The sequence below is a fragment of the Achroia grisella genome, unplaced genomic scaffold, assembly GCF_030625045.1.
Source record: "Achroia grisella isolate CSIRO2021 unplaced genomic scaffold, CSIRO_AGI_Agris_v1 utg413, whole genome shotgun sequence".
NCBI classification, from domain to species: Eukaryota; Metazoa; Arthropoda; class Insecta; order Lepidoptera; family Pyralidae; genus Achroia; species Achroia grisella.
The window spans coordinates 2,310,099-2,326,460 of record NW_026712846.1 but is presented as its reverse complement, the minus strand read 5'-3'; the positions used below and the strand labels follow the sequence as shown (position 1 = coordinate 2,326,460).

The following is a 16,362-nucleotide window of genomic DNA, read 5'->3' as shown; positions in this document are numbered from 1 at the left end:
TTGTCTGTTCTTGTGGACAGAAGGTACATTCTCATCTGAAAAGTACGTGAAATAAATAGTAACTTGACTTATATAATTCAGCAGGTACCAATGTTAACGTGTATAGATCCATATTTTAATATTGGCGACATAGAGACAGACTGATCGTAACAACGCAAAAAGTGACAAAGAAAAGTTAATTAATTTTTTTGAAAATAAAACGATCAATACTGCAGCTGCGATAAAAACTAGTTATAGAATAAAAAAGAATTAACTTGTACTCGTATTTATACTAGATTTATTTTTTCTTCATCTACATTTTGTAAATGACTGATATCTATCTATTCTATACATATGTTTAATGAAAAAGTAACTTGGCCTATACAAGAAAAATATAACCACCCAATACAATGATTGTTCATATTTTTGTCTGATTGGCTTAACTGATTTGAGTGCGGTTTTCAATATATATTTTTGTGAACATAATATTTTCTGTTTATTTTTTCAATTGATTTATAACGTAAAAAGTTATAGATACGGGTATGAATTCGCGAGCACATTCAATAATAACGTCTCAGGACAATTCATACAGCGCCATCTAGTCCCAAGCTAAGCAGAGGTCGCTGGGTATATGAGTATATTGAGTCCATGTAGCTCAATCTATTCAAACGGGGATCGAAATTACAACAGCCAGAGCCGAAGTCCGAACTGCGGTGACTGCACTCAAATTAAGTCGTATCCGTTTGGAGGGGGACGGCTTTCAGCCGCTCCACAAGTCCTTCCGCGGCTTTGTAGTGCCATCAGCACTCGCCAGCTGCAGCCAACAGCACTAGAGAAGTCCGAAGGAAAAGACGGACAAGCGTACCGCTGTCTCTCGGACTAATTGATAAAATAAATAACCATAAATGGAACTACCCAATAACCATCTTCATTTTAATGTAAGATCCAATTACCTCCTAGCGTTTTATGGGTGCATCACTAGTCTACTAATAAAATAACAATAATATTTATCAACAAGTTTGCGTCTGATTAGTGTTTACTTACCGCCCAGTTCGATAAGTTTTATATTTCGTAATGCGCAATTTAGTTTGATAAGCTATAATTAAATAAATATCTTTCAAAATTGCACCCAGTGCCATCTACAAAGCAATAGTAGCATTTATGTTTGTACTTTAAGTCAAGCTAAGTTTATACCATTTAAATAATTTTAACCCTTAGCTTAGTTAGTTTTAGTGGTCTGCCTATCGAGAGGCTCACAAGTTACCCGGGCGGCGTTGCTCCGAGAGCAGGTGTCAGGGCAAAAGAGGTTCACCTCGAAGTACTAATCTTCATCCCTCTAGGTGCGGCAATTTACAGAATTTAATTGGTATATATAGATCATAAGATCTTGAGTATCCTCGTACACAATTTCATTGACAAAGTGTACTTATTGATAAAAGATTCATGTAAAGTACGTTTAGTTCTTTCTTGTTCTCTTAACGTACAAATCTGGAATTTAATGGAATGCCCTCTTTTTTATTTTCGGACAGTAACTACACATGGACTATCTGTATCTAGCCATAAATATGTCGGAACGACATTCACTGCCACCTTATGTAATAAACCATTGAGGAATATTTGATATAACAATCATCTATTCTTTCTTCAATGCGTGAAGTAAAGATTGACGTACATTGTGGCGTTTGATTCTATAGAAATGTATAGGGTTGTCAGTTTACAAATACTATAAAAAAAGAAATCAGGTCACCTATTTTAGCCATCAGCTGCTTGCTTTGTATGTTGTATTTTAGTTGAACGGTAATATTAATATGATACAGAATTTAATTAGTGTATACAGTTAACAGTATCTTGAGTATGCGTAGGATATTGAAATTTCTCTTCACCTCCATTCTTTTTTCATAATTCTAAACCCGCGACCAACGTAATCAATAGATATAATGTGGTGTGTGTGGTGTGTGGGAGCTAGACCACCAAGTTGATCTCCTACACTCCTGTACAGATTCTGTATAATATTATGTCAACTAATATGGATTCTCTGATAATATGTAGAAATAAAAGTTTTAATGCAAATGAATATACACTTTTATCTATATTATGATATGATTAAAAAAAAATTTTTCTTTATTTACTCTGACAACCTTAGTATGTCACAGAGTATAAAAGGGCCTGGTTTATTGTCGAATGAAACAAAGCTGACAAATCTTTATATGTATCTTTAATTGTATTTCCTATAATAATAGTATTGTATTGTTACACAAGAATTATTATACAATGTGTAAACGAAATGTCGTAACAATTCTCAATTCAAACCCAATGGATATTTTTTTACTTAATATTGATTTATTTATAAATATGTTATGTTATGGTGTCTATTGTTCATCCAATTATATTGAGTTTCTGTTAAAGAATTTTAAAATTAACTATTATTTACAAACATCCTTATTTCTAATGCTACATATTTTAATTATCACAGTTAAATAAATAATTTAAGAGATCATCTAAGAAAGATGACTGACACATTTTTCCCCTCCGATCAGACCCCCGTCCAATTTAAAAAGAGATTGAAATTACACGGTCTGAGCTGAGGTTCGAATCCTTAGCGGTATCCTCAGACTCAAAGTTCTTCAGGTAAGGAGTTCTGCAGGTTCGAGATGTCATCTGCAATCCTCCAATCTTTAGATAAAACTATAAAAGCCAGCTGCGGCCTACAGTATTAAATATTTCGAAAAATTAAAAAAAAATCTGTTTCATCTCCTAAACCCAAACTTAGTACAGTTATATTAATGAATTATTATATGAAATTGTGCATACTCTTAACGGTGTATGCTGGTAGGGCACCAGAGGAGTATGATAGGATGAGCATGAAGTCAGGTAAGTTGTCCCAACGTGACGAATTCATAAGAAATTAACCACGATGGTTTCCAAAGGAAGCTCGTAGCGATTAGCCCCCATTACTGACGATCTCTCCAACGAATTTTTTTAATAGATGATTTTGGAATTGCGCCTGAGTTGACGGTGCATTGAATCAGGTTAGCTATTATTATTTAAGTTAACCTTTGTTTATTTGGTAGGTATGATGAGTAGGAAGCTGATGCAAAATTGCAAAATATTCCACACTGTAATTAGAAGTAGTTGGATGGTATTTGAATAATTTAATTTAAAATATCCAGTTTTCCGATGACGAAAAGCTTCAATGAGTAATGCATGCAATACCGGTCCGGTTCTTATATTGATTCCTGATACTGGTTTCAAATTGATACCCGTAGTTTATATTATACAAGCTGACCAGAGCAACTTTGTGTGCATCATATTTTCTCAATTTATTAAGAATTTCCGCTCCTGAACGTAGCGCAATTTTATATAGAATATAACCTTCTTTAACAAATGGTCTGTACAACAATATAAGAATTATCAAATTTAGATCACTAATACCCCCAGGTAGTGCCACTAGTGCTAGGTTGTGGCCTGCCTCGTCCTCTTGTCACAGCAGCCATGGAAAGGCACTTCCTCACTACGTTCTTTTCGGATTTTGACAAAACATGTCCGTACCACCTAAGCCTGTAGTAACATTCTGTAAGTTTGTTACAACTAATTGGAATTTGAAATGTAAGTCTGCTTTAGCGTCTGCTTAGCTCTAAACTAATAGTGTATGCGTTACTAGTCTAAATAAACTGATAACGGGAAATCCTACAATGTAGCGGTACTTACATAATAATAATGAGATTATTACCATAGATTATGTACTATTTTGTACAGGAAACATTTCAAATGTCACTTTGTATTTAGGTTCCATTTCAGACCTAGGGGTTCCAGAAATACGGGTCAGTACGGGATTTCCTGATTAATTATGTAGTGCTGTAAATCATTATACTAATTGGAGATAGATTAAAATCTATATTTTTGTATTTTCCTTTACTTTTAAAAGCAGACGGACATCTCAAGATATTAAACAGACATTTATGTTATATGGGATTGCAAATAATCAAAAAACATATGACCGGTTTTCAAAATTCTTCACCTAGAGATAACGATATTATCGGTGACTAATATAGGCTGTAGCAGTACACACGCATTAAAGTATACTAGGGGTCTAGTATAGTATAAGGCGTGCGGATATTTATAGTTAGTGCAGTTCACTACCGAGTTTTTAGGACGGCTTGCTCCCAAACGCATTAACACACAATACGCAATTATCCCACTACAGTACGCAAAAAAGGTTGACTTTTTTTAGTTGGTATAACTATTAATAGATCAATGATTAGTCGCTATCATGTAACCGACAATAACTAACAATACTTAATGTTTTGTGTCAAGGGCGTTTATTAGTTAGCTAAGTAGAGTCTGGTTAATGTAATATACGTTATGGCATTTTTATACCGATTTTGATGAGACTTTCTATAGCTATGTCTTATATTAACTGCCTAGAATATGTTAATATACGTAAGTGGGTAATTGTGTTTATTTACAACTTTTTTTCAAGTTAAACAAACCAAATCCATATATTTTTTTAATTAACTAGTTATAAAATGGTTTTGGAAACAAAAATAATCATATCATAGAAATACGCTTGAAGTTTTTTTATATTTCAAGTATGGTACATGTTGAATTCCCTTAGCTTATTAATTAATTTTAAACCTATAGCTTTGTTGTAAGACTTTGTTTTTAACTGCATAATATCGACACATCAGAATTTAAATGATCCGAGACATAGAATATTTAATTATGAGGACTATAGGGGATTATTACAAATAGTAAATTCACATTAGTAAATACAATAGTGTGACATAGTCCAAGAGCTCGTGAACCCAATGAATATTACTCGATGTTGTCGATACGAGTTAAAATGAATCATATTACAATTTACCTGCTAGATTGACATCGCCTGTCAATTTAGTTTCCTATTTTACAGCTAATTAACTAAGTTGTAATAAAATATAAATTTAGACAATTTTATTTACACTTTAAAAATATAAGAACTGACGAAATGCAAGATGCCTGCCAGGTGGTAGTACTTGACAGGTTAAGACTGAACACAAAAACAATCTCTTATATAAAGCCTTATATAAATATCCTTATAGAAGAGAAGACTTATTATTACATATAATTTTTTTAGAACACATAGAATGTCATACCTAATAATAGAACTTATAAGGATCAGGATCATATAAAATTAATAAAAATATTTTTTATTTTGTAAATGAGCTGTAACAGATTTCACATAAAAATTTAGTTCCGCACAAATAGTACCTAAAGTTTTTTTTACTATTATGACATTTTGTGGCAAATTGTATATTTAAGTGCCTAGAAGACTAATATGTACACGTCTCATATAAGTCAATGATAGATACATATATGTATAAGGAATAAGGTTCAAATTTGTCTATGAAATGTGAGGTCGTAAAATCTTCGAGTGTTTATGTTCTTGCGGTGCTGTCAATATATCTAAGACATTGTTGCAAAAAACGAATGAATATTCATGATTACAGTTACTCAAAATATACACGTACATAATAATAATTTCACGAACAAAAACCCATATTAGAGATCATCTTAGTTTGAAGAATAATATTTTTATTATTAAATTCTAAATATTATGAAAAACGAGACAAACCTGAGTCACGAGGTTTTCTCACGAGACTTCAGCATGGGGTTTTCAAGAAGGGTATATTAAGGTTTCTTAAGGGTCGGCAACGCGCACGTAACACCTCTGGTGTTTCAGGCATCCATGGACTACGGTAACCATTTGTCATCCGATGGTCCATATGCTTGTTCGCCACCATTGTAAGATAAAAAAGTCATCCGTTTCTAAATCTAAAAATATTCAATAATAAAATAATTTCGAGTTTACAACAGTAATTTTTAAGGCGATATTATAAATGTATAAGGCAGTTTGTTTGTTTCTTCATTATGAATTGACCCTTTGACAGTTTAACCAATCATCATTGCTATTAACGAATAAATATACACCTACTCTGAAATGTAAATATTTATAAATTTAAAAATATTCTGATCATATATATTTGATTACTAGCTATGCCCGCGGCTTCACCCGCGTTAAAATTTATAGCTAATTTAGAGCCTACATGTTATACTGATGTATAAGCTGTATTACTGTAAAGTTTCATCAAAATCAGTTCAGAAATGTTTGCGTCAAAGTGTAACAAACATCCATCTATACTTACTTATTTCTTTTTATAATAACTTCCGCGTTTAAAGTATTAATAATTAATAATAAGCTAAGATTATTCTCAGGCATTCAAATATTTGTTAAAAAGTGTTTGTCAAATAGTGCAACACTGATGCGATTAAAATCATCATTCGTCAACAGAGCCGATGATAAATCGGCAAATCACGCTATAACCGTCGACCGTGTCGCGACACGCATGGCTGGTGGCCTCAGTGGGGTTATGATGGAATTTTATAATTATGTAACTAGGCTTGTAAATAAACATAAATATCAATATTCGGATTGTCATTTGGATCAGTTTTTACGTAAGTAGATATTCTCTGTTGGATAATATTTTAATTAGATCAACGGCTAGTAAAGTTACTTACTAAACTGCCTAAGCATTATTTTCAAATAAAATTTATACCTGAGAATAATAATAAATGACATATCTTCACGACTACAGATTCAGATATTAACGGCCTCGGTGGTCTAGCGGTTTAGCACAGCGCCTTCCGATGGTCGCGGGTTCGATTCCTCGCACGGCACAAACAATTGTATTCATGAGTATAATTGTTTATATCGGTCTGTATCTGTTCTAAATATGTCTATAATTTAAAAATATGTCTATGTATTTGTATCAGTTATCCCATAATACAAGCTTTAGCTAGCTTAACTTGGGTATAGATGGCGCTGTGTGAATTATCCTAAGATTATTATTATAAGATATTACAATTGGGACAATCAGAGGTATTATCAACTATCGACATCGTAGTGACCCCAAAACATACACACATTTCGATAAAATATTTTCTAGTTATAATGTACAATTAAAAAGACAGGAGTCGGGAACTTGACGGAATACCGCAATCAGCCCTTATAGATAATAGATAAATGTGGTGCATTTACAGTACAGACATTACGGTGAGATTGCATTAATATACCCGTGGTATCTACACGTCAGTTGACATTCCGGAACACTAAGGTGTTATCTCCTATAATTTCACTGCTAATATCTCTACCTATCAATACTAACCAACCTACATGTCAATTACCTATCAACCGAAACAAGCAAGCTGCTTTGAAAGCGATGTTTCGCTCGTATCCACGCAGATTGTAGGTATTATTAGTAGTGTGGATTGTTGACCCCATTGCTACCAATGTACCATGTCAGGTTGACCTCAACGCGTTTTCCCCAGGAAGCCATCATGATAAATTCCTGATCAATTTGTCATAATGGGCTAACTGACCTGACCTTATGTTTATCCTCCACTGGTGCCCAGACAGCGTATACCGTTAGTGCAGACGAGTGCACCATTGCATATTGAACCATAAAATAAAGGCTAATCTATTTTTTTTTTATTTCAGGGATGTCGACCGATGGGTCGACGACGGATATTAACGTATTACTCAACGACACAGGTATGTGTTACTTTTATGTGCATCAGAGTCATTTCTCCGATATGAGCCATTTTATCCAAATTAATGCTCAGAAATATCAGCTCATATCAGATACTAAAGGAGTTCCAACGTGCTTTGTGATGGCAATACGAGTTCTTTAGTGCCGCCATTCCTGCAGGTTCCTAATGAACTGTGTATTAAATATGGTTGGTGATGAAAATTATAGAGGCCACCGCTTTTTGGACCGATTCACGCAACGTATGCATAATTTTTTCTTCGTCAGTAATAAGTCAGATGTAACGTCACATTTAGCTTTAAAATATTGTGAGTAGATCGAACAAAAATCACCCAGGTTTTTTTACTCGAGTACCACTAAAGCGATAAGGCCCTATTGTTCAATATGACCTTCATACAGTTAGGTACACTAAAAAACAAAGAAGAGCATTTCCGTTAAATCCGTGAGTAAGTTTATAGTAGTCATTCTATAATTCTATGGTAGTTTGACGTGTGATACAACATAAAAGAGCAAGTTAGAAAAAAATAAAAGAAATGTTGTTACTTATATCACCTACATATTCTTAGATATAATAATAGATATACACATTTTCGTAAACAAAAAACAAAAATAAAAATCATGATTCATCTTATTTTTATTCAACTGTTCGATTTTCATTTAATTCTAATTTCAAAGAGAAATAATAGTTTTTACGCCATCTTGTATGTACCATACAAACTAATAGTACGATATGCTGTTTTAAATCAAACAATACTTGCTAGATGGCGCTGATGCTGGTCCTACTATTATTTACATACAACGGATAATGCCATCTACTGGAAAAGCATAACAACAAAACTGTAATGTCAATGTATGTAGATGGCGTTGCGTAAAGCGTATTTTTTTGCGTTTGCATATGTGCCAATAGATGTCGTTAGTTGTCTAATATTACTATACTCGCATCTGTTATAATATTTTATATTATATTTTTAGAAAAAAGTAACAATGAATAATTTAATACTTTATTATAATCAAATAAGCAATATATATTAATATAATAATAATATTAACTGCAAATGTCAACTATAAATTGAATTGGATTATAGCTATGCACTACTAAACCTAGTGGTATGTATCTACTTACTTAATAAGTATACAATTATGTTTATTGCAGTTGGTTAGTACATGATTTATCACCTTGTAATTATCTTTTTACCATAGTTTACCACAAGAAGGAAACAAAGAATCCGTGACTTTATAGAAGGTTCATGAATACCTAAATCCCTGGTATTCATGTACTACCTACCACAAACCTTGAATGTTATTTCGTGTCGTCATTTGCCGTTATGGTGTACAGGCAGGTTTCTACTTAGGAAAACGCAAGGCAACTATGATTAACCTCGATGAGTAGGTTGTAAATTAATATTTATGTAGGTCTGCACTTATTTGATGAAATTTATAGAATAAAATTAGTAACAAAACTTACAATCTATTGTGAAGTTACATTATGGGTAATATTCTATTTATTTAGTCTTTTTTATCGGTATTATTAGGTTATTTATTATACAGGTATAATTAAATAATTTCTGTGAGACTCTTTCTTTTGAGTCTCAAAAGAAAGAATTAAAACTTGATAAATTATGGTACACTAGCTCGATTTGGCTCTCTAACCTCGTACTACATAGTAATACATCGTAATTTATGATCGTAGTTAGATAAGCATCATAGTCTATGATTAGAGCTAAATTTCGTGCTAGGCTAAGTTTCAAAGTTGGCAACCCTAATTTTAGGACATGGGGGCTTATTAATATCTATATTGGGTACCTATTATATACATAATAGGTACTGAGAAGTACCTGCGAACCTATCAACAGTGGAGTGTATGCTAATGACACAATTAACATTATAGACAAATCATCATCATAGTAAAAACATACAAATCATATAATGTTCAAAACCCCAAAATAACCAGGTTTATTCCCGTTTCTTATATTTTGATAAACCGGGACTTCCCGTTTGTGAAGGGTTGACAGTTTCAATTTGCACCAATCATTACGAGGTTTATATAGTTACAATCTACTGGTGAAGTTGTTTGCTATCTTTACAATCAGCGCAACAGGCCTAAACCCTATACCTATCTGTAGATCTTATTAAACTCAGCTGGTTATATAAAACAAATCCTAATATGATCGTAAAACTGTTATAAACCTAGGCCTCCCAATAAAAATAGTAGATTGCTAGAAGCGGACTAGTAGGCCCATTGCTAGCAATTGAACAAGTCAACCTCCGCGTGGTTATCCCGGGAAGCCATCATTTTTAATCATGAGGTGATGTACTTCTTCGTCGGGCACTATGAGCTGACAGATCTCTGTCCATATTCCTCCTGTAATACTTAACCGGTGCCGCGCCAGCGCATACTGTCTACGCAGGCGGTTGCATTATTCCATTATCACCTATTGAAAATTACATATCTAAGATCTATGACATTGAAACCCATAACCGCAGGTCAAGTTATTATGATGTATCTACGCTTAAATAAACGTAGAAAACTACGTTACAATACTTCGATATACTATTACGATCTTTATTACCCGCGTCATAGTGACGCCATTTCAGTTACGATGTCAAATCTAATTTACAAAGGTATTGTAAGCACCTTTGCCATTACTATGCTACGCATGATTCATTCATAACAATCTATAGTAAATTATAATGAACATCTGTTTAAGTACTGTGGACATGATGACGTAATTTGATTTCGCGTTTCCACACACAGCCTACCTACCGCGAGACTGTGCCAAACGTAGTTAACTCACGGTCTTGATGATAAACTTCCGATTCATTCCGAAACTGTCCAAAACTGGCGTAATTTTTGTCGTTCAAAGATGTCTTAGTAAGGGGTTTGTTTTATAATGGGTGATAATGAAATGGTGCACCCATCTTCGCTAACGGCATACGCCGGCGGGGCACCACTAAAGGATGATTAGTATGAGATTAGTCCAACGTGACAAATTCATCAGGAATTTAACATGATTGTTTCCACGGGAAACGCGTGGAGGTCTACCTGACGCAATAGATTGTTAGCAATGGGGTTATTAATCCATATTTCTAACATTCCCCTTCCCTCCCTTAGTAATAGTTATGACGAATGAAACAAATAGTAGCCTTTTACAGGTCATTTTTTTTTAAAGTTTATCATAGGAGGAGGTTAAGTTGCAGCCTTTTTCCTCATTGTGACGAATGATTTCTAGGGGGACCGCGTGGAGGTCTACCTGACTTGGTATATTGTTTGCAATGGGGAAACTAGTTTAAATTGATCTCCTCTATACTACACAATTTAAATACCAAATATTTTAATATATAAAAATTGCGTGTCACGCTGTTTGCCCGCGATGGAATCATAAATTACTGAGCCGATTTTGATGATATTTTATATGTATACTCGGTAAGTTTGAGAATAGGTTGTTATCTATTTTTTATACCCCTATGTAATATGGGTGGCCCACCCAAAAAAATATTCATTATCTTTTTGACATATTTTTTGGCATTAAAAGCAATCAATCCTAAATTTTCACCTTTTACCATTAACTCCTATTTTTTAATAGCGATATTAATTTATATGGGAAAACAACGTTTGTTGAGACAACTAGTTGTATTATATAAATTGCGTTTTACAGTAGATGCTCTTATCGTAGTTTGGACATTTTTTGTGTGCATTACGTTATGGTAAATACACGGACGGACGGAAGTCCCGTTTTTTGTCAACATTTAGCAACTTAGGATTTAGTGAGGCGAATGACGTATGTTTATCCTTAAGTTTGTATCACGTCATGCTATGAACATAATTATTTTTTAGTTGATTACAAACAACAGTAAAAAAACCAGCGCCGGTGATTCTGCGAATGTCCGCAATAAAAACATTAAATTAATTTATTCGGATCTTTGATTTCTTATTAGTAAAACGAATGACGTAAAATATCGAAAACACCTAGAGATGTTTTATACTCTTTTATTTACCTGCCTAACCACTCTGTTTAGAAAACTACTTTTTTATTAATGCCTAATTTATATTATTAGACATATTAAATTAAAGTTACATTTTGTTTTAATAATAATGACCCTGGCCAAACCACGCCGCGTCATCGTCAAACTAGGCACAGCTTGTGTTATGTGTACAAGACAACTGATATAAGTACTTATATACAGTTTTTTTTTGGGAATACATACATAATATACATAGAAAAGCCATACCAATACAAACACTTATGAATAAAAATATTTCCACCTTTCGAGAAATCGATGGAGGTGATAATGGAATAGTGCACCTAGCCCCGAATCCTACTTTTTTTCGAGGCGGGGTAAAAGTTTAAAAAATTCCGATCTCTATCACCCCGCTCCGGCCAACATTCTGTAATATAGATATTTACTTTCTATTTGTCCAATTAATATAGCTGTTAATAATTTTATATTAACAGCTTAATAATGTTATAAATAAAAATATTTATTAAATAAATAAATAACATATTAAATATTGTGATTTTTTAACAGTTCTATCTTCATCTTGAAATGTATCAAATATAAACCATTTTGCTTGTCGTCTCCGTGGTCAAGTTGTCAACGGTGCGTTAATGATGAGTTGTGTATTCATCTGTCCAGTTCGTATTGGCCGCCTCCAGTCCTTGCCGCCCGGGACATGGGCTCCGTGTTGACCCCCCATAGATCCGGGGCTGAGTGCACCCATATACTCTGGCGGGTGCACTATTCCATAATCACCTATTAAAAAAATGTTACAATGTTTTTCTACAAGTTAAATTAATTCCCTAATGTAAATTTAATTTTTACATATTAATTATATATTATATTATATGCACATAAATTAGATGTTAAAGTGGCTTTAGAAGTGTGTGTGAGTTTAGAAAAGTGCCAATGAAAAGTAACCTCTTTGTTAGTTGAGATAAACGCTTTTATGAGTCACTGGTTATTTTCCGCTTGTGAAAATGCGATGTACCTTTATTAAACAGCGTAATTAGTAATATTCACATAAAACATGAGTGTATTTTATTATGCAATGCATCGCATTGTATGGTGATATATGAAAAAGTACAGACAATAATAATAATAATATCTACATGTTGTGTATGTTAGTTATAAAAAATCTGTATATGAGAATTTATTATAATAATTTTTTCCATATATTATATATTTACATAGAGACATATTTTTTAACTACCGACGCGAAAGCAAGGTGTTTTAAGTTTAATGAGTCTGTCTGTGGCGTCATTACTCTTAAACTAATGGATTACTACAATTTATGAGTATCTTTTAATTCAGTGTTTTATTCGTTGTGTGTTTTAATTGCTCTAGATTAATGTAGTTTTTATGTATTATTAGGCATCGTTTTTGTTCTATTATTTTAACATTAAGGAGTGTCCTCTATTATACATACTGGTGCAACTGAAAACTAGGGACAACTACCCATAAAACTGTTTTCCCTCTTACAAATTCCGGTCCAATTCAAACGAATCTACGACGGCCTGAGCCGAACTTCGAACCCCTAGCCATGTCCTCACACTTAAATAGTGTCCGTCAGGCAGGATTTGGCTTTCAGCCGCTCCATGTGTCCTTCCGCAGGTTTGGAGTGACTGCACTCGTCCCTATTGTTCGGTAAAGTTGTAAAGGCTAGCTGCAGCCAACAGCATTAAAACAGTTCGAAAGAAGGGGGTATCTCAAAAGAGTCATTAACTAATCTGAACTTCAGACTGTTAGACGGACAAACATCTATACATATCAAATATTTTAAGATTTATACATAATATTTTAATTAACATGTGACTTACGTAACTTATTCGCCCTTACTAGAACACCTACTTTATCACAGTAACTCTCAGTGACATATCTAAATTGATACGTCACGTCAATGTGACAAGGTGCAAAATTGTTTGCACATTATATTAATGCACGTGACTGTACCTATATAATAACCAGTAAAAGTAATTGACTCTGCTATTAAATTACTGAATGACGCGTTTCTCAAATTATACGAATATCGTTTTACAGTCGACGTGAAAAAATGATGTAATTACACACTGGCATTGGCGATTTCATCTACGGAACAAAACCTTGGTACTCAATCAACGAATTGTTCTGAAACGGTACTAGGAAGGTTACTCGGCTATTAGGTGTCTCTATCCAATACGTACTTGACAGATTTTCATTTTTTTTAGTTTTTATATTTGAGAAAATCCACATTATATCCATTCTGTTTTATTTCTAACAACGTAGTGGCATTATTTTATAGACTTAATAAACATCCATAGAAAACAATATAACTAAATATTTTTATGTCATAAAAAAATATTTTAACTGTTATTATATAAATTTTAACAATAATTTTAAGTGATAATGTAAAGTGACCGGTTTAACCCATTAAGAGATAGTTCACTGTAAACTGAATGAAATGAAAACAAACGCAAATGTATAAGTATTACAATTGGATAGTACAACATTTTGTTTTCTTATTTTTTCTATTAGAAAACTCATATGATATACGAAACAGCAGAGTAATACAAACAGGACGAAACTATTACGAAGTCTTTTTTTAGTTATATATCTACGGAACCATAAAAACAGGAAACTATTCATTCGCTTACCTACCGTTTGTCGCTTACATTGTGGTTTTATTTGTAATACTACCACGGCGCCAATGGACTACATCACATTGCTAGACATGCGACGCATGCAATATTGTAAATAGGAGAATATAATACCTACCTATATACTAGTTGACCAGTTCAACTTGGTCTGCGTCAAGTTTTCCTAGTTTTTCCAACATTTTATATTGCAGCTCCGCTTCTATCGCTCGTAGCGTGACGTTCAATAGTTTATGACCATCCTCAGTAAATGGGCTATCGAACACTAAAAGAATTTTCAAAATTATATACCTAAAATTACAGGAAACTCACAAATGTTATCTCTTTGATATTAATATATACTAGCGAAGTATTACGACATCCCATGGGTGTATAGTGTATGTGAAGGAAGTTATAACGCAAACTCAAACTTTAAACCATTTATTGAAATAGGACCTTTCGGCCTCTTGTGCACTTCATATTTTTAGCACTATCCCTACCAACTTCGGGTACTTACTGCAGTTAAGAAGAATAGGCAAGAAACTTAACTGGTACATATTTTTAATTATTATTATTATTACATGCATTACAAATAATCCTTCCAAAATAAACTCTCGAAATGATAGTTAAAACCACAATCTATTGATGCTGTTTAGAAAAATTACAAGAAGAAATAGACAGACAGAAATACGATTTTATTTTATATATAGAAGGTTCCGTAATCCACCAAATTAGACTATAAAGTAGGTACCTCTATTTATTCAGGTATATTCATGGAAGAGACTTATGATACATTTGTTTTTATTTTGTTTAGTACGAGAACTCATTTCAATCTAGAAATTATTATAATTCATATAAAATAATGACCATGACTTGTTTATTATTCCAAATTATATTATACTAGCTGTGCCCCTGGTTTCACCCTCATTAATTTTTGTAACCTATGATCTATAAGCTATATTACTGTAAAGTTTCATCAAAATCCATTTCGTAGTTTTTGCGTTAAAATGTAACAAATATCTATCCATCTATACTGACAATCATTCGAATTTATAATAATATATATATATATATATATATATATATATTCACAGTATTAAGAATCGTATATAAAAATTTGTAAATGTAAGAATATAAAAACAAATTAACTCTATTGTATACTTGTATATGTATACAATAGAGAGATATAGAGAATATCATGTTGTTATCTGCAATACTTACCTAACTCCTTACCTATTCTATGACTATAAGGCAACTTTGTAATCCACAAGTAAATAATTAATTTTATTACCCTATCCAGTTAATCACAGCTGATGTAAATGACATTTATAATTGCACATAAACATTATCTTCCAACAAGATTAGAACCTACTTACCTAATAATGATCCTATGGAGTATTCCATTCCATTATAACTGATAACACAGTTATACCGAGTCAAGGGTTAGAGGCAGGTTGACAGTTTGTTTGTAAATGTTATCTAGACCCTAGGGGGTAAAGTTATCGTAAACAGAGTATTATTTTTAGATATGTTTGTTTAGTTTATGTAATATGCCGTTGCTATTGAATCATCAATATAGTATAAAGATATTTTTATGCAGGTCCATTTAATATTGATTTCATACACGGTAAAAAAATACGTAAAGACACATATATAGATTTTATAATAAACTACCAGAGTCTGTTCTATCTGCTTGAAAAAGGATTCCAATGTCATATGAAATAATTTCTTTTATGTAAAAAAGCTTATTATAAAATTTAAGTTTTTGTAAATTATAATAATATTTTTGTAGGAAAAAACTTTAAATTTATAGCGCTGATAATATTATTATTTTCTGATTGCACTATGAATGTGTACGTAGCGGATTTTATGTTGATTATCGCATGCCTCATAACCACTGCTCTACATGTGAAAATGTAAAGTTTCAGACCGATTTCACTTATGTTGCAAAAGATGTAGTAGTATAACAAACTACTTGACAGCCATGAAAATTAAGCGTAACTAAATTAACAAAACCTAACACATTAAAAACTTATGTGGCAATGTCATATTGTAAATGTCTTTTACGGAAATGTAGACAAAATTTCCATACACACATGTTCCTTTCTACACTATGTTATGAATGATATATCTTTATGTAAATAGAACAAGCTGAAGGTACACATGGTCTTAAATGGTAAATGTCGCCTATA

The 16,362-nt window shown here is 32.7% G+C and overlaps 1 protein-coding gene across 2 annotated transcripts in view; it reads left to right on the top strand.

Moving 5' to 3' along the window:
* Positions 1–16,362, top strand: part of LOC131844734 (uncharacterized) — a 232,927-nt gene that overhangs the window by 117,752 nt on the left and 98,813 nt on the right. For both annotated transcript variants that reach the window (XM_059193685.1, XM_059193686.1), the window contains one exon: positions 7,514–7,567. In XM_059193685.1, coding sequence (XP_059049668.1) covers positions 7,514–7,567 — 54 coding nt within the window. The remainder of the gene's footprint in view (positions 1–7,513; positions 7,568–16,362) is intronic.